Genomic DNA, 18,209 nt, shown 5'->3' with positions numbered 1-18,209 from the left:
AGCCAGTTGAAGACATAATTTACAGCACAGTATTTTAGGCAGCCTGAACAGCACTGGTTCTGCCATTCTCACCTCTAGCCTGTGTTTGTGCACCCATGCACTGGGAATTGAGTGCTGCAAACAGATGGAATGAAGCCCACACTGCCAATGCCCCCAGAGAGCAACTGATTTCCTACCTCATCCCAGGGCATCCCCAGTACCAAGCTGCCCATCCCTCCTGCCCTTGGTTCAGCTGTGGCTGTGCAACTCACTTGGCTTCTCTCACTACAGGTTCCTGAGGATATTCTGCAACATCTCCCCTGTAGCCTCCCTAGGAGCGGCTGATGTGCCAGATCCAGTGGCTGCTTTCCACTTCTTTCTGATGTATTAACTGGATTCTGTTTAAAAGCCATAAATTTTAAAGAGAATATATAACTTTAAACTCTATATTACTAGATAATGCGTACATTACACAATATACATGTCCCTAGGACACCTTCTTTACTACCAATCCATGTCTCATTCATCATCTGTGTATGGGGGAAGCACTTCTGCAGAAGCATTCAGAAATTCTCCTTTGTTTGAAATAATTTATAATAAAATGGTGAATGTAAGCCTTATGTTATAGGTCTTGTGTATTATAGAGTTATTTTAGCACAAGTTTTTCCCTTTTGCCCCAACAGAAGTAGAAATGCACCCCAGCTACAAGAAGAGCAGCCCAGCTGCCATCCATGGGCAGTAGGAAGTGTTCACACATTTTCATACTGATTTTTATTTGCTGGTATTTTACTACTTGTGCAGTAAATTGGTGCTGACTGTGAACCGGCATAAAACATGACCCATAAAAGCAGAAACATATGGCCAAGGAACATTAAGGTCACACTAAGGATAACAACTAGAAAGGTCTGCCTTGCAGAGCCCAGCTGGGCATATGGAGAAACAAGTCTGAATAAATAAAAACCTTACATAAGTCACCCCCATGAACGGCCCCTTTTGGTTCTAAAACTGTTCCAGTCGGCATTAGTGCGGACCAGTTGTAAAATCCTTTCTGGAAGCAGGATCCCATTTCTGAGAAACAGCAATTAGTTTCAGCAGTGAGTTCATTTGAATATATCAGGGCTTTTGAAAACACACATCAGGAGGCAATAATGGCTAAACCCTCATCTGTACTTTAAAATCCTTTCACTCTAATCTGGGACATAAAAATCCACATGCTGTAACTCAGCATCATGCATTCCAACAGACTTTTCCACTGCATTTTCAAAATGCATAATATGGGGACTTTTGGTGAGCCACTAGTCAGGCCATTGAGTCTTTGATTGCTCAAGTCCTTTAGGAAACAGCCTCAAGTTCTACCAGGAGAGGTTAAATTAGATATTAGGAAAAAATTTCTTTACTGAAGGGATTGTAAACATTGGAACAGGCTTCCCAGGGAAGTGGCGGAGACACCATTCCCTGGAGTTATTTAAAAGATATATAGATGTGGTGTTTAGGCACAAGGCTTAATGGTGGACTTGGATTAACTTGGACCTAGTGATCTTAAAGATTTTTCCCAACCTAAATTATTCTACAGTTCTATGATTCTTTAAGTTTTTATTTTACATAGAAAAACATAATGCACCGATTGTACATGTTCATAATTAGTGTACTTGGCTCTACTTTAAAAGTTTTACCCTACCTCTGAATTTACAGTCTCTGATAAGCTTGACTCTGTGCTAGTAATGCTCTTGCAACCCATGTTGTCCTAAGAATAATTTTTAACCCCAAATTTGAATAAAGTTACAATTAATTATATTTTGATTAAATAAGTTTGATTAAACAACCCAGGTTGTTTAGCCAGAATATACATGTAGTTGTTTGGTAAAATTTTCTTTCTCTGCAAGACACTTTTAAATTTTCAAACCTGTTTGCACTGGCAGCAGGTTAAAAGCTAGTGCTCTTTTGATACCTGGGAGGGCAGAGAAGGAACATTCAGCTCCCAGGCTGTGCTTGGTGCCTGTGCAGGGAACAAGCAAAGGCAGAGAACAGTCTTCACCACTTGGACTGAAGAGCAAGTTCAAAAATCAAGTGACCCAGATGCAGCTGAAGAAGGGCTGTTCTTGTAAAGAAAAGTGAGTCAAAGAGAGGGAACGTGCTGCTGCAGCTCACTTGTTGCTGCTGGACCCCAGTGTAAGAGCAAGGGTGACGCTGGAGAAAAAAGAAAGTTCCAAAGAACAGACCTCTTTCATATCTTACCCAGCCACTGAATCCATACCTTCACCTGGGGATGCTCACCCACTGCTTTTAGGTACCCAAATAGCTACAGACCTGGATCTCCTACTGTTGGGAGAATGGGGCAAAAAATTGTGCCCTATTGGCACAGTGATATGCTGAGAGCAGTTTCTGACTCTTTAACTGCTAGGCTTAACCATCCACCATAACTATTTGTTAAACTGCACACCCAGATAAAACCTCCAGCTGCTCCTAAAAACATCACCTCATCAACAAAAGCCAGCATGAACGCCTCAGGCAAATGCTTTGCTTTTGTGTGAGCTCCCTGTTGACTCAAGGCCCCTTTTTGACCATCAGAGATCACAGAAGACTTGGCCACAGCTGAAAGGGAAGTCATACTCTTCCCTGTGCTCCAAATTTTGCACCATTTACATGACTCTGAAATCCCAAAACTCTTGAGTGACAGGATTCCTGGATGGATGTGGACCCTTCAGAAGAGATGGCTCAAGATAGAGAAAGGGCCTGTTGCCATTACTGCCCCCAGAATTGTCTGACGGATGCAGCCAGGCTCTCAGATTAAACTAAGTTTGCTGGGTTGCATGTTGTATTAATGCTGGGTTGCATGTTTACTACCTTGCACATTTCAGACTTCACTGAGCTGAATGCTAACAAACATACATTCTGAATGGATTTTTATTATTGTTGCTCCCCCTACCCTCCCCCCCTGGTAATTAAGACTCATTATGTGGAGTCATCATCTGTTTTGCTTTGTTTCCCATCTGTTCATGGTGTACTTGGGATCCCAGACAATACTGCAGATGGGAATGCCATTTCCGCTGGTTTGGTTTTGCTCCAGTGGGACTTCATGTGGCCACTGGTGGAAAAAAATGCAATGGTTTTGATTAAAGAATTTCCATACTGTAGACTCTTGTCAAATCTCAAAATTTTCAAGATTATGTCATTGACTAGAGTCATTGGCAGCCTTTCCCTAAGAGGATTTTAAATCCTTTCCCCATCTACAACACCTCCATTTTCTGAAGTCAACAAGGACTCTTTCTTGAGAACAAATCTTGTGCAAGTCACTGGGAAAACCACCTCTGCCTATGACTGGGAAGAAGATAATGTTCTGGTTCCGTTGCTGTTAAATGGAGCAGAAGCTGGAATCTAATGAGACTTTGCTATGCAAGTTTAATCTCCTGTAGCCCCTTCACATTAGTCTTTCACTCCTGTATCAGTCAGACTGTCATACTAGCACACTGTTTCTGGCCTCTGATGGCTAGCAAACCAACCCTGAATTGCAGCCAAGGTATACTTTGATCAACTTATACCCATTTGATCTCATGCCTAATGCCTAAATGGTCCTTTTTCTCAAATACTTCTTCTCTCTCCCCAGATTTTATTCCCTTCAAATCCATTTCAACCTTTGCTATCTGAAGTTAAACAAACCACTGTCTTCTATAGCTTCTTGATGGAAAATTATGCTCTCTGCTTTCCTCATGCTCCCCAGAGTTCTCAGGTGAATTTATTTCAATTTACATGTCCCTGCCATGGTGACAGGAGCCGAAGCACTGCTGTCAGTCCTAAAGCCAACCTACAGGCAGGTACCTGCTCTAGCTTCAGCCCCTCTCACTGCTGCTTAGTGCCTCATTTTTTACTTGGCCTGCATTTGGAGATTTATTTTAGTTCTCAGCTTGGTCTCAGGAACATCTTGAAAATGGCCTCCTTGCCCTCCTTCCATTCATTTGCTAATACAGGTTACATGGCTACTACATTATTTTGGTCAGTCATTCTCTGATTCCATTTCCTGGCAATTTTCTTCCAAATCTATAATTCCTACCTTGATTTCTCAGCCTCCCTGCTACTTAAATTGCCAGACACTATTTTTGGAGTAGGTGTCAAGGGTGAGCTTCTCTCCAGGTGTAGAGAATGGGGGCATTTCATTTCACAGGGACACATCTATGTGGTCACAGCTCTCAGCTGTTATAGCAGCACTGAGCTCAAAGATTCCAGGTGCTTTTACACTCCTCAGGTCCAGTGGCAGCCTTAGCAAGGATGGGCTTGTGTGGCTTTACAGCCAAGTGGCCACAGAGCCAGGAGGGGCTGCAGCTCTGCATCCCATCACAGAGCGGGACAGTGCCACAGCTGGGAACAGCCACTGCAATTTCTGCCCCCAGACAAAGCCAAAGTCTCACAAGCAGTGCCCTGCCCTGCAGCTGGTTACAGGGCAGGCAAACTGCAGTGATGTCTGGGCAGTCAGAGAGGAAAGGTCCTGTAATTGTTCAGGCTTTTCAGCCTTAAATTGCAGAAACCTAAGAAGGCCCAGTCTTTGCATATTTGCCCTGTTCTGTGGAGCATGATTGCTGATGAAAAAGTCAGTGACCTTTACCTTTATTTTTTGTTAAACTGATCATTTCATCAGAAAAAACCACAAAATTAACATGTTGCCTTAGAGTGTATGCCAGGGCAGGAGGACCAGAGGAGATATTTTCAATAAAACTAGAAATTGTTTTAATAAGGGAAAGAAATGATAGAAAAATTGTGAGGGAGTTATATTTAAGATGAAGAATAATGTCAGAAGATCACCTATGCCTAGTGCAAACCTCTCTGGAGTATCCAGATATCTCAGTCATAGCCCGAGTTTCACATTGTGTTAGAGATATATGAACCTAAAGAGGCAAGGAGGGGAGATATATAAAGACAGGTAATGCTGGTAGAAGTCTGGAGACCTTTTAAGATGCCTTAGATATAAATCTGATAAAAAAATAAAATCCTATAAAGCACAAAATCATGCTTTCTAAACATAGGCTTTTACCTGTGATTGGGCCAAACCATAATTTCAGGAGAAGGAGAATCAAAGCAAATACTCATAGGAGAAAATCTGTTAGAGCTGTGAACTTTTCACCTTTAACAGCAAGTAGTGACCACGGGGTGCAAGATCAGATGGCTGACTTAACCGCCGAGTAACGAAATTAGGCTAAAAGTTAGATCTGGTCTGCCCAGAGGCAACATGACAAATTAGATTCATCCCCTGCCCGCATTTGTATTAGTGCACTTTTTTATTAGTGAACAGATTATAAAAGAAGGCTTTGCCTCAAGGCAGGGTTTTCTGGCACTGAACTAATTTTCAAGCTGAGGCTCTCCCCTGAGGGCACAATAAGACCCTCCCTTCTTTGCAGTCAAGGATCAGATCCTCAGCAAAGATTTACCTGTGAGCAGCTCTCAACGTATTTGGAGCTTTAAAAAATGGCAGATTTCTTTCTATAAACCTACATAAGTGGGGATATAATTTATTAATAAAGAAATATTTAGTATTTTCTAAAATAACTCAGTGTATTTCACTGGAAATATTTATTAAAAATAAATTGGTTTAAACTCAGCTCTCTGGGGCAGGCTTTGTAAACTCATGCTGGCTCCCAGCCTCAGTTGGTGGTCAGGAGTGAGAACTGCTGACAATGCAGGTGGCCACCCCACTTCATGACAAGGCTGCAGGCTCACACCCTGAAAGTCTTGTGGCTGTGAGCTCTTGCAGTCAGTCATAAGTGTTAGTGTTTCCAGATACAGCTGCATGGCATCCCTCTGACCTGGAAGGGAGCTGTGAATCAAGGATGCATTTCTTTTTTCCTCTGAAGATGAAAGACTTTCAAAATTAATTGCATGACATTATGGCCTGTCTGTGTTGTCAGCTTTGATTTTGCTGTGACAAAATGATGGCCGCTCCCTGTCACGGAGAGTGACGCCGTGCCTGTGAGCATGGCACTCATCAAGTGGCAGCAGCGAGGAAAGCATCATTGCAGGGAAAGCAGTTTCATGGAGGGGGTGCCAGGGGTGAGGCAAGTGCAGATGTTACACTCACACAGGGAAGCCTGCATGGCCATGGCTCACTGCAGCTGGTGCTGGCTCAGCCATATCACCCATAGCTCTGTGCCAGGTATCCGACTTCCTGACCCCATCCCCACAATCAGTCCAGCTACTGAGGGCAACACACTCCAGAGGTGTCATTTTGAGCACTCAGAGCTGAATGCACAATCACTAGAACTAAAATCAGAGCATGTAAAGAGCAGCTCTGCAACTGCCTTTGCAGGGCTTTGCAGAGCCAGTGGAAGCAGAAGCAGAGGCAGGAGACCAACTCCTTTTCCCTTTAGAGGGCAGTGGTGTTCATCGTACAAAAGCTGCTTTTCAAGGAGGTAAATCCCTCATGGATAACAAGCGGGTCAGCAGCAGCAGAGGAGCAGAAGGAATTGGGACCAGTGCTGAAGTGCACTGGGTGCACTGCACCGTGCAGGCCAGCACCTCACCCTGATGTACTTTCTGTAATGCTTTGTGCAGGGGCTCATTAATTTCCCCTCATTTTCATGCACAGTAATCAGACAAGTAATTACGGTTCCACTGAGACTTCCTTTCTCCCACCACACCACGAGCACAGTCCAGAGTGAAGCGCTCGTCAACATCAATGTTTGCCAAATTACTGCCTCCCTTTGAGCCAGATGAGCCCTTCCTGTGAGATTTAACCTGTTCAGGGAGCCAAAAAAGAGCTGATTTCGAGGGCAGTACCAACCTTTTCATGGGCTTGGGCGAGGCCTCCCTCTCCAGGTTGGAGGAGGCGTGCTTCACGTGCATGGCATTGTAGGAGGTGTGGGTGTACTCGTTCTCATCGCTGTAGTCGGGACCCAGCAGCGTTCGAGCCCACGTCCCCATGTCATAGGGAGGCAGAGTCCCCCCAAACTCAGAGGGCAGGCATTCGGGGTGTATTAGCTGGTGGAGGCTGTTCAGGTTGTTCCCGTGAAGAAAGATCTTTAACAAATAAAAGAAAAAGTTCAAAGTCGTCACCCACTCCTTACTTCATTAAGTACAATAGCAGCACTATTGATGTCTGGAGCGTCATTAGTTGACTCTGCAGTTTCAGGTGGGAATTTCAAAAGCTCTCAGGGTTTACTCAGTTGGCAGAAGAGGGGGGACTAATTCGGGGTGGGCAGCTGAAGAATTAGGCTGGCACTACTAACACTTCTGATTCGCTTGCTTTTGGCACTTGACAATTTCAGTTTCTTAAGTACTAGATCAGGAGAAGCAGAAGTCAGGAATTATGACTGATTATTGCTACTGTAAGAGGATAGACGCTTACATGAAGAGCAGTGAGAAGAAAAGGGTGACAGTGGAGCTTACTAAAAGCAGGCATAAAGAGCAGGACTTCAGCATCTGAGGGTGCCACTAGCCCTGTACAGACACTTCCAGGGGGGGTATCAGGCTGTGTCACCACTCGGTGCTGCTTCAGCGACACTTGGTTCTCTAATCCCTCTTTGCTTTCAGGTGGGTCCTACCCTTTTCTTGCCTAGTCAGACCCACCTCAGGGTGGATTCTGGGGGATTATTTAGCTGTTGTTTGACAGAATGCAGAGAGCAAATGGCTAGGATGACTGCAGAACCCCCAATTCACTTGGGTTTCAGTGGAGAGGATCTGCCTCTTCTGCAGTGTGAGCAAACAGCTTCAGGCATGGGTACTTTTGGTGGAAGCAAGTGAGTTACCACCATGTGAAAACTGTCACCCTGCTGAAGGAATGTAATATGAATTTTTACTCCTACAAAAAGAGTTGAACTGAATTTTCCCTTGCTTGCAAGCAACTTCAGCCAGGCCTGATAGTCCCTCTACATTGCCAGTTCTCTCTATCCCTGAGCATGTCCCAGTGAAATGTATCCATGCTTTGTTAGTGATAAATTTCTGGTCCCTGGCTGAGTTATTAATTCAATCCAGACCATTCCAAACTCTAATTTTTAATAACAGCAGCAATTCTCTTATACCACATGGAAAATGGAGAGGGGAAAAAAAACCAACTAGAAAAGAAAACAGGCAGCTACTCAGAAAATCCAGGTCTGCAGGTTCCTCCCCACCCCCACTCCAATCTAGTTACCCTTTTCCTTGTCTTGTCTTTGAGGAATGGTTTGATTAGCGTGTACAGGGCATGGATGTACCAGGGCTGATTGACAAAATGGACTCCTCCAAAACGTGCAGGAAAGCTGTCCTATAGAAAGAAAGAAAGGAAGGCAGTTAAGAGATGCAGTGCTTTACTCTGGCAGTCAATTGGATAAAAGTCGGAGGAAAAATCTGTCTCTTTCCATCTGCAAACGAGCACTGGGAGGGGGCAGGAGGAAAATGGAGAAACAAAAAAGATGCCTGTAAGCGTTTGTATCAGTTTCCTCTGCGGACAGAGGCAGTCCCTTCGCCCCTGCACACACTGGCACATCAATTGCCGAGGAGATGCTGAAGATTTAAAGTCGGGTCTCCAGCCACTTCTCACGAACATTTTTTAACTCCGTCAGGGCATCTGACTCGGCCGGCCTGGGAAGTGAGAGGGGGGTGACGAGGGGAAGCTCTCTAATTTCTCATTGTAGAGCGCAAGGCAAGCCCCCGGTTCCCACGCACAGCGCTGCTCAGAGCTCACCTTTTCACCCCTCGGCCTCCCTGCCTCCCCCTGCTGAAATCATCATTACAATGGCTGACCTTTCGGGGTGAGCAAGCAGCGTGCTACAGGGAGGAGGATGGGTGGGAAATGCTGATAAGGGAAGGTGTGGGGAGAGCGCACCATGGCAGCGCCATGGAAACTGCGGGAGCCGCTGCCCGGCTCGGCACGAACAGCCCGGGCATCATTGAGATGCAGGGAGCGTCCCGCTGGAGCGGCGCTCGCACAGCATCCCGCAGCATCCTCCAACAGCCCGCCACGCCCAGGACAAGGGGAGGTGGCTGCTGGCCTCTCTTTACAGGTTATTGCACATTGCGAAGGGTGTTTTGCACCTACGAGCTTACCCAACAAACGCCAGTCAAGGAAGAGGCTAGGATTTTTTTTATTTTTTTTCACGGCATAAATAATGGGACAACCGCTGCGGCTGTGTGCAAATACGCTCGCAAGGGGAGGAGAGCAGCCTGTCTCTCCGCTGTGAAGGGAGATTCTGATGAAGCCGTCCTCATCCTGTGTGTGTGCTCCTAACCCCTGCAGCTCAGCAGGAAAAGTAGAGTATAATCAGGTCTCCTCCTTCAGGGCTTTGGCTCTGGGACTCAGGCAGGTTCCTTCCCCCCACAATTAGCACAGGGTGTCCTGGGGCTTTCTCTCGCCTTCCTCCCGAGCATCAGAGATTGAGCACAGCTGGTGAGAATACAGGGTGGATTTGTGAGATGATATGAAAAAATCCCCTTATACACCTGCTCTGCTGAGCTTCTCTGCTGCTTCAAGGTCAATTTTTCCCCCAGATTTAGCAATATGTATGCATGCAGCACCTCCTGCAACCCAGGGCACATCATCAGGACTCTCCACACTCTCTAGCTGTGGTTTGCCCTGGCTGACATCTAAAACCATACTAGAGTAATGTTTGTGAGCAGCCTCAGGCATTAAGTGATATCTTTTTCTTTTGCTATACAGTGAAATAAGCCATTTCCACCTCAGACAGGTCAGTAGATCTGAAATCATTACAAATCTGCATATTGGATGTTCTGTGAAGGACTATGGGGTAATCAGGCCAGCACACAGGAGGACAAGCAGTGTAACATCACAGGTGATCCCGTTTTAAACTCCAGTAAATGATGAATTGAGCTTTTGAGACCCCACCTGGTCTGGGGTCCTTAGCCCATGAAAGATGTCAACCTGCTAGAATGAGTCCAGAGGAGGGCCAAAAAGCTGATCAGAGGAATAGAGCACCTTTCCTACAAGAACAGGCTGAGGGAGCTGGGGTTGTTCAGCCTGGGGAAGGGAAGGCTCTGGGGAGACCTCATTGCAGCCTTCCAGTGCCTTAGGGAGGCTGCAAGGAGGGAGAGAGACTTCTTATCTGGGAAGATAGTGATAGGACAAGGTTTTAAACTAAAAGAAGACTGGTTTAGATTAGATGTTAGGAAGCAATTCTTTTCTTAGAGGGCGCTGAGGAACTGGAACAGAGAAATTGTGGATGCTCCATCCCTGAAAGTGGTCAAGGCTGGGTTTAATGGATCCTGAGCAATGTGATTTAATGAGCAGCATCCCTGCCATGGCAGAGGGATTGGAACTAGGTGATTTTTAAGATCCTTTCCAAGCCTATGATTCTCTTCAGTAATTCTATGATTCTGTAATTCTCTTTAAGGATGACATATGTCCTGTTGGGGTGTTCATTTTCAATAGAGTGTATTTCCACTGCATTTCATGGGAGTTTAGGATGCAGATCTGACTGAGATAAAGTGCTGCAGTGCTGCATGTTGCAGTGGCTTCAACTGACTGCTGAGAATCTGCTGCAGAGTCTGAGCCCAGCTAGCAAAACACATGGACTGACAGAAGTGTGAAGCCCAAAGTGATTTTCTACCATGTGATAACCTAAAATTGTGTTTTATAGCAGACCAGAGCCATAAAATGCCCATCTCATGCAAAATTCACAAATTCAGTTGCCTTCCTCACACATGGGAATGAAGCTTTTAAGATTTGGAGCTTTTCACAGATTATTCTAAAAAAAAAAAAAAAACAAACCTAAGACAAACTGGGAAGTTCCATATTTGCCTTTCTTTCTTTATTTATTTATTATAATTCTATATTTTTCAAGCTGGCTGCCATCCCACAAGCTGTATCTATAAGGAAGAAGTTTCTGACACCTTTGCTCTTTGGAAGTAAATTGTCACAGCTGTTCTCAGGCTGTACTGTGGCAGCTAATGTCAGTGTAGAAAGTCCAATCTGAGCCTGAACCACAGGAAAGTAAAGAAATTAAATATTGGAAGCAGGGGAATAACTTTAAGACACAGAGATTTATACTGACCTGAAAAGGAAAGGTTTTTTGCCTTCCTGCTGGAATGCACAAATTATATTAATCATTTTTAGTGAGAAACATCAGTCTGTCTTCATTTTCAAGGGGGAACATGTATTTTTTAGGACATGTTGACCAGCTTTAACAATATTCAGAATGGCCCAAATACTGAGAATTATAGGTACCAGCCAGAGCTTTAAGCTAGCAGTCTGCCTCTAGAAAAAAGGAGCAGGATGCACTTTCCTATATAGAACATTAATTTTATGTTCACCCAACATAGATTGTTGAGTCTATAAGCTAACTTCTATCTCACACGTCTGTGTTATAGAAAAGCCCTTAATATATCACTTTTATTAATTTTATTTAAAGGCAATTGCTTTCTTTTAATTTTGAAGGTACACCCAAAAGTGCACAAAGACCCTTGAAAAGGAAGCATGACAGTCAGAAAAAAAACCCCAATAAAACAACCCCCCCCCCAAAAAACCAAAACCAACAAAGAACATTTTTTGTGTGTAACTTTCTTCTAAACTTTGTTCCTTGCCCTATTAAGCACATTAAGTTCAATTTGACCTTCATCCCTCAGTCCACCTGCTTTTGTAAGGCTGTCAATTAGCACAAGGACAAAGACTTTTTTTTAAGGAAAAAAAAAACCAAACCCAAAGAAATTTGATATGGGAATCATCCAGAACTGTTTAGAACTGCAACATACTAATTTTGTAGAAGTCCCTAATTAGAGCAGAGCTGTCTTGGAAAGTAAAGCTCCTGTCTGGAGGTCTGCCTTGTGCAGTTCCAGGAAGATGTATGAGACATTTCCCACACCCCACTTAGTGTCTCTTCTGCTTTCCCTGGGGCGAGGTGAAAGTAGCTGAAATTGATTTTCTGCTGGAGAGCTTTTGCTTTTAGGAATTCTCTTTTGATTTCTCATGTCTTGTGATTCCTTGGGAAGGTGTATTTTATAATGAGGTACATTTTTTGGAGTCTACTGTGAAATGGACTCGGGGATCATGGAGCCTTTTCTTAACCTGATTCCTTGTCAAAAATACCCAATCTGAGGATATACCTGGGTTTTATTCCAATGCTATAAATGAAACATAGCACACATTAATTGTTCTGATTATTTTTGGGCACTACTGTCTTCTCTTCTGAAAACAAGGTTGAACACATTAGCACGTTGCTCAGCCATGAAATTACAGAGTAGATAAATACATCCAATCCAGTCCTAATCAAGCTAACCAGCTCCTTAGCAATAGCAAAGAATCACAGAATTACAAAATGGATCAGGCTGGAAGGGACCACAGCCATCAGGCCCAAACTCCCTGCTCCAGCAGGGTCATCCCAGAGCACATGGCACAGGACTGTGTCCAGATGATCCTTGAGTATCTCCAGTGAGGGAGACTCTACAATCCCTCTGGGCAATCTGTTCAGTTCTCACCCTGGAGCACAGGAAAGAAGTTCTTCTGCATGTTTAGGTGGAACTTGCATCAGTTTTTATCCGTTCCTTCTTGCCCCATTGCACTTGCTGAGGTGGCATCTGCCCCTTCATTAGAGTCATTGATGAATAAGTTAAACTGAACCTTGTGGGACACCACTAGTGACAGGACCCCAACCTGACCCTGTGATTCTGATTATGGCCCTCTGGGATCTGCCCTAGAGCCAGTTCTCAATCCACCTCATTGTACACTCATCCAATCCACACTTCAGTGAAAGAACCTCAGATATCTTCTTGGACAGCTGGCTCACTCCCCAGTCAGACCAGGCCTTCTTCACTGGGACTTAAAATGATCTAAAACAAGGAATATATCTATCAATGCTGCAGGGGCGCCTTCCCAAAGCAACATAGGCAAAGTGAGAGAAAGAAAATAGTCCAAACGGAGTCTGAGTTGATTTAATGAAACTGGGGCCACTGATGGGCCTATTCTTTTGCCTGATTTGTCTTTGTTTTGCTTTATATATTTGCTTCTTTGCTGTTTTCAGTTATTGTCCTCTTTATCATGCCTAAAGATAAAGTAATGAACACAGTGGAGCTGCAACAGACCCCCCAAACCCATGCAGGCTTCAATACATCTTTCATTTCAGATAGAAGAAGGGTCTCCAAGCTTGCAGGTCAGAGCAAAATGTTATGGGGATCATCATTTCCCATCTCTGCTCAGACCTCCTGTTCAAGAAAAATTCTTGAACTGAGCCTGGAAAACCTTTGGTACATAATATTCCATTTAATAGCTTAGGAGGGGTGCTTGGAAGCTATGAGGTCGATTAGAGAAAATTGTTCTTTCTTTCTGCCTGTTCTTGCCATGAAAACACCTATTTCTTTTGGCATGAGTATGCATCAGAAACCTTTTATTCTGGTGTTGTTTGGAACTGCCTGGAAGCTAAAAACCAACATGATTTTCCAGTAGCTCCTCACACCAAAGTGTGTCGGGAACACAAACCCATCTTTGGAATATGAAAAATAGGAATGAATCCAGCCTGATGCTCAAGGTCATTCCTTTCAAACTACATGAATTGACATCATAGACCAAAGACTTGAGCTCAAAATCCATATTACAGCATATTTCTAGGTTACAGAGTGTCTGAATTTTGAGAAATAAGCATTTTTAAAGTGCTTTCGTAACTTTTACCCTTTCTAATCAGAAAACCAAGCACACATCCCAGTGAACTTCTATCTCAACTATACTTGACAGTTCACTACACATCCAAATTCCCCTGGAAAGAAAATAATTGCCCCCAGATTCAGGAAGATATCAGTCACAAACAAAACTGTTTAAAGTGAAATGTCATGTAAACTGAGGATAAAAACAGCATATTCAGGCTTGTCCACTTACATAATCAGTTTCCAAGGTGGATTAAAGCTCCCAGTGATGGTATTAATAGTTCAGGAAGATTTTATTAATAGTTCAGGGGTATTTTCTCTATGGAGAATTTTCATGAGTGTGTGATTTTAATGAATTGGCGCAATAAGGGAAGGAGGATTTCTACTCTTCAGCTCTTCAGCTTCAGATCCAAATTCAGCCTCTGAAAGAGTGACAGTTGTTGAAAGTCACTGATTTTACAACTTTGTCAGATATTGGATAGCTTGTGTCCATCAACAACCTGCTCCTGAGCATGTTTGAATGAATTCCGTGTGATGCCCTTGGTATGGACAGAGTGGGCTGTTGAACAGGGCATGCTGGGCAGGAAGGGAAAGCGTCCTTCCATTGCTACAATTTCAGCTTCTAATTTCAATGCAGCCCCTAAGAGATGGATCCTTAGTTTGGCAGGACCAGGGCCATGAGGACACTCACTAGGGCTGGTCTCCTCCTGCACCTCTACAGGTGTTCCCTGGGGCTGCGGGAGCTGGGGCTGCTCTCCCTCACCCTCTGCAGTGCCTCCACTGATCCCAGGCACGTTTCCAATCTCCACCCGACAAGTTGCTTGTCTTTCTCTTATCTCTTTTTGCTCCCCTGTGTTTTTGAAGAGATGGGAATGCAAAATTAATGTTGCCGGTGGCAATAACTGCAAATCGCTTGCTTCTACCTTGGCATGCCCTCAGAGTACACGGGGCTTGAAAATTGCTGCAGAGCAGGGGGAAAACAGTAAAAAGAAAGACATTAGGGATAGCAGGATAGCAATCCTGACCTGCTTGAATATAACCATAAAAAGAACTCTTGCAATCATGAAGAATTCATTGATTTTGGGTAAGCTGTGACTGTAACTGCTCCCACCAAAATGCTCTCTTTACTTTGAAGCACATAATAGCAAAGGACTGGAGCAAAATCATGGGAAATTGTGAGTTCTTGGTTTATTTTTGCATCTCATATCCACATATATAGATGAAGATGCTCTGAAGTACTTCTGTCAGAGAACCAGAACTGCAAAATGAACACTGGGATACATTCTCCAAGGCATTTTTACATTATGTTTGTTATCTCTCCTGCTACACTCAGTAACTTTAAAAATTCAGTCATTTGCGGTGGGTTTCTTCCAGTCTTTATTGCACACTAGTGAGGTCCTACAGAGCATCTGTTCATGGGTATTGGCAGATGGCACCAATAAATCAGGTTATAGAACACAGATTTGCTCAGTAAACTTTGATTTGTCCTGATAGAATCATGCTGTCATGTCATCTGGTCTAACAAAATAAGTTGTAACCTTGGGGCAAAAGGGGGATTTCTTCACTACCTTTTTGCAAGAAACCCTTTTGTGAACCAGCTCAGAATAATTTAGTAACAGAAAATTTTCCAGAAGCAGTAACTCTGTTGGATTGACACCATGTCCTGGTGCTACTTTTTTGCTTGGCATGTACCCCTCTTTTATACACTAAAGTTAGAGAGTAAGGCTCCCTCCAGAAACAACAACAACAAAATAGATGAATAAATTATGTTAATAGAGAAACAGCAGGTTCATTCAGGGGCTTGGTTTAGGAGGTTCACAGGGAAGAGAGGAATTCAAATGTGATTAAAAAGTAAAATCCAGAGCACTGAGACACTAATTTGGAAGTAGCTCATGCACGTGTGCAACTGGGGTGCTGCAGATTGCTCTAGATTAGGTCATATTAGGTGAGGCCAGATCAGGATGCTTCTGGTGGAACAAGAAGAGTGACAGTCACCCACTAAGCTAAGCAGGGGTAGTTTGGGTCACAGGCAGCTTAGGAAGGGACATGAATTGGCTGGAGGCTATTTTTCAGAGTTAGTTTAGGAAGTTGGTATGATCTTTGCAGCCAGCTCCAGCAAACCAGGCTGCATTGTCCCCGGTGTCCTGATTTCTGGTGTAAAGTGTAGAAACCTGTTTATATTCAGCTTTCCTCAGGCAGGGCGACTGCAAGCTGAGTTGCTTCTATTCCTGTATCTCACTGAATGTGAACGTCTGAAATTAGTTGTGGGGGAAGGAAAAAGCAGCAGGAAGATCATCAAAGCTGAAAGCAGTTTGGGGCTTAATTAGAAATGGCAAAACGTGCTGGGCACAGAGCAAGCCTGGCCTGCAGACCTGCTGGGCGAGCACAGCTCAGCAGGGATGTGTTACACACCAAGCCCTGGGCTGAGTGTGACCCCTGAGCTTTGGCTGCTCATTCTAAATCATTGTGGCAATAAAGTCCCTGTGCAAGATTCGGGTTACTGAGAGAAGTGACCTCCCTCAGTCCTTTCTGCCCGGCACCAGGAGATAAAGTGGTGTGTTTTATCTCCACTTGAGCTGTTGGTGGGCATTTCTGGGTGTGAGCTGCTCTCAGTTTTGGGGGTGTAGTAAATAAGTAGGTGTCTTATTTTGAGCTAAAATTTTAGCTTTTATTTTAATAAGATTTTAGTGCAGGGCATTCTAAAGTAAAATGCCCACCAGCAGAATGAGCACCTCCACCAAAGAAAGTAACAGCCAGCATTAAGAGACCTTTAATGAGGGAGCATCCTAATTCCCTAGCACCTGGAAAAGAAACTACTCAGGAGCGCTGGGGTTGGAAGTTTGGCATTGAAAATTTGACCCAAAACACACTCTATTTTTAATATATACTTTTTGAAAAAGAATAGAGAGAATAGGGCTTTTTTAAAAGTAATTTCTTAGAGTTAAGCTTTAGATAAAATTAATTAATGCCATTAACCACAATAGTAAAGAACACCGCCATTTGCTTTAGCTGATCTTATTTGAAGCTCTTTCCTAGCTATTTCTATTTCCATAGACAGGCCTTGGACTGATCCTGAAGGGCAGTAGATCTGTAGGACACTGTGATTGAAAGCACAGGGAGTGAAGGAGTTAGGGCAAAGTAGATGGCACTGAGGCAAATTCAGCAGCATTTAAAAAGCTCTTGAAAAGAATTAATTGAGTGCATGCAAAGTCATTAATGAAAAGCATAATATACAGCATTTATGCCTTATTTCTTCTTGTCCAGTACTGAGATTTTAAACAAAAACCCCCGTACAGAGATTGACTCTTTAGATATGCATTGTTTTGCTGAGATTTTCTACACGGTCTTTGTAAAATATTTATTCTATTTTTTTTTCACACTGTCACTTGCATGTATATATATATATATATACACACACACACACACACACACACACACACGTGCACATATATATGTATATACACTTGCTGTCTATTGAAATAATGGTTCCTGAGCACAGGCCAAACTGCCATGGTGAAGACAAATGCCCACAGCATTAGTTAAAGTCAGCCAAAGAAAAGCAATTAAAAGGGTCTTGTGGTACTTGCATTGCTTCTCAGGAGACCTATTGACTTTGCAGAGAAGCTTTTCATCTTTGCCCATGGAAGCACCAAGGTATTAAACAGAACTCCTAAAGTCGCATTACACTTGTGTTGTGATTGAAAGCTGATGATGGAGGAAAGGAGATTTTGTTATTTATAGTGTTAGGCAACTTATTTGCTGCTGAACAGAAGTCTGATCTTGCCTGGCTTGAACAATGCATGGAATCATCTTAAAAGCAGCATGGAAAGGAGATTATAAACCATCATTGTGATGAGATTATACCCTAGCATGGTCAGAAGAAAATGATCAAACAATTTTCTTATTGGCAATTGTTGATGGACTGAAACAAAGTATTTGATGGAAATTATTCCTTTTCTGGTAAATATCTTTGCATCTAGCAGTAAGTTAAAATAATCCTTTGTGTTGACTCCTCCGTACAAGCCCTTGCAGGTATCACAGGCTCTTGGTACTCATTTTCTCAGAGCTATCTGTTAAACAAGAGCTAGATACCTGTCTTATTACACTAAGAATTTTATATTTTACTCTAATTTGTTTGAGACAGAAATCTCATTTTAAAATTCAAGGTTTCCCTTCATCTAGCACTTGCACAACCCCTTTTTAAAGCAAGTTTTTTGGTCCCTGTCAGCTTTGATAAATGTCCCATAGCAATAAGTGTCCCAGGGTGAAGATATATTTTCCATTTTTTATTCTCTTTCAACAGGAGTGTGTGAATATGAGTGTATGCATCTGAGAGCAAACCCCATGAGCTAATCTGTTTTAAAGGGAGTGAAATTGCCAAGTGCCTGCACACTGGGGGAGACCCAGCCCTTGGTGGGTGCAATATGAGGCAGCTCACACTGCCTCGGATAAACACCTGATAGCAGCATCACCTTTGCCTCATATACAGCCTCTTATTCTTCAGACCAAGAGAAGCCTAAGGGAAAAATCCCCATCCTCTTATTTTTTGTGTGATTCAGTCTCTGTCCTTGTCCAGTCTCCGAGTGAGATTGCTTTGCTATCTTATCCTTTCATGCTGAAGGGAAAATTGTTTTGTGGATTTGTATTTCACAAAGTCCCACATAGTCACCAGACTGATTTAACAG

The 18,209-nt window shown here is 43.4% G+C and overlaps 1 protein-coding gene across 1 annotated transcript in view; it reads right to left on the bottom strand.

Annotated features, from left to right (window-relative positions):
• Positions 1-18,209, bottom strand: part of CLVS1 (clavesin 1) — an 88,617-nt gene that overhangs the window by 11,554 nt on the left and 58,854 nt on the right. Inside the window, exons 3-4 of the mRNA XM_059480337.1 lie at positions 8,093-8,203; positions 6,746-6,981 (exon numbers count right to left, since the gene is read on the bottom strand). Coding sequence (XP_059336320.1) covers positions 6,746-6,981; positions 8,093-8,203 — 347 coding nt within the window. The remainder of the gene's footprint in view (positions 1-6,745; positions 6,982-8,092; positions 8,204-18,209) is intronic.

The sequence above is a fragment of the Ammospiza nelsoni genome, chromosome 1, assembly GCF_027579445.1.
Source record: "Ammospiza nelsoni isolate bAmmNel1 chromosome 1, bAmmNel1.pri, whole genome shotgun sequence".
NCBI lineage: Eukaryota > Metazoa > Chordata > Aves > Passeriformes > Passerellidae > Ammospiza > Ammospiza nelsoni.
The sequence above is the reverse complement of the archived record's forward strand: the minus strand, read 5'-3'. Positions and strand labels throughout refer to the sequence as shown.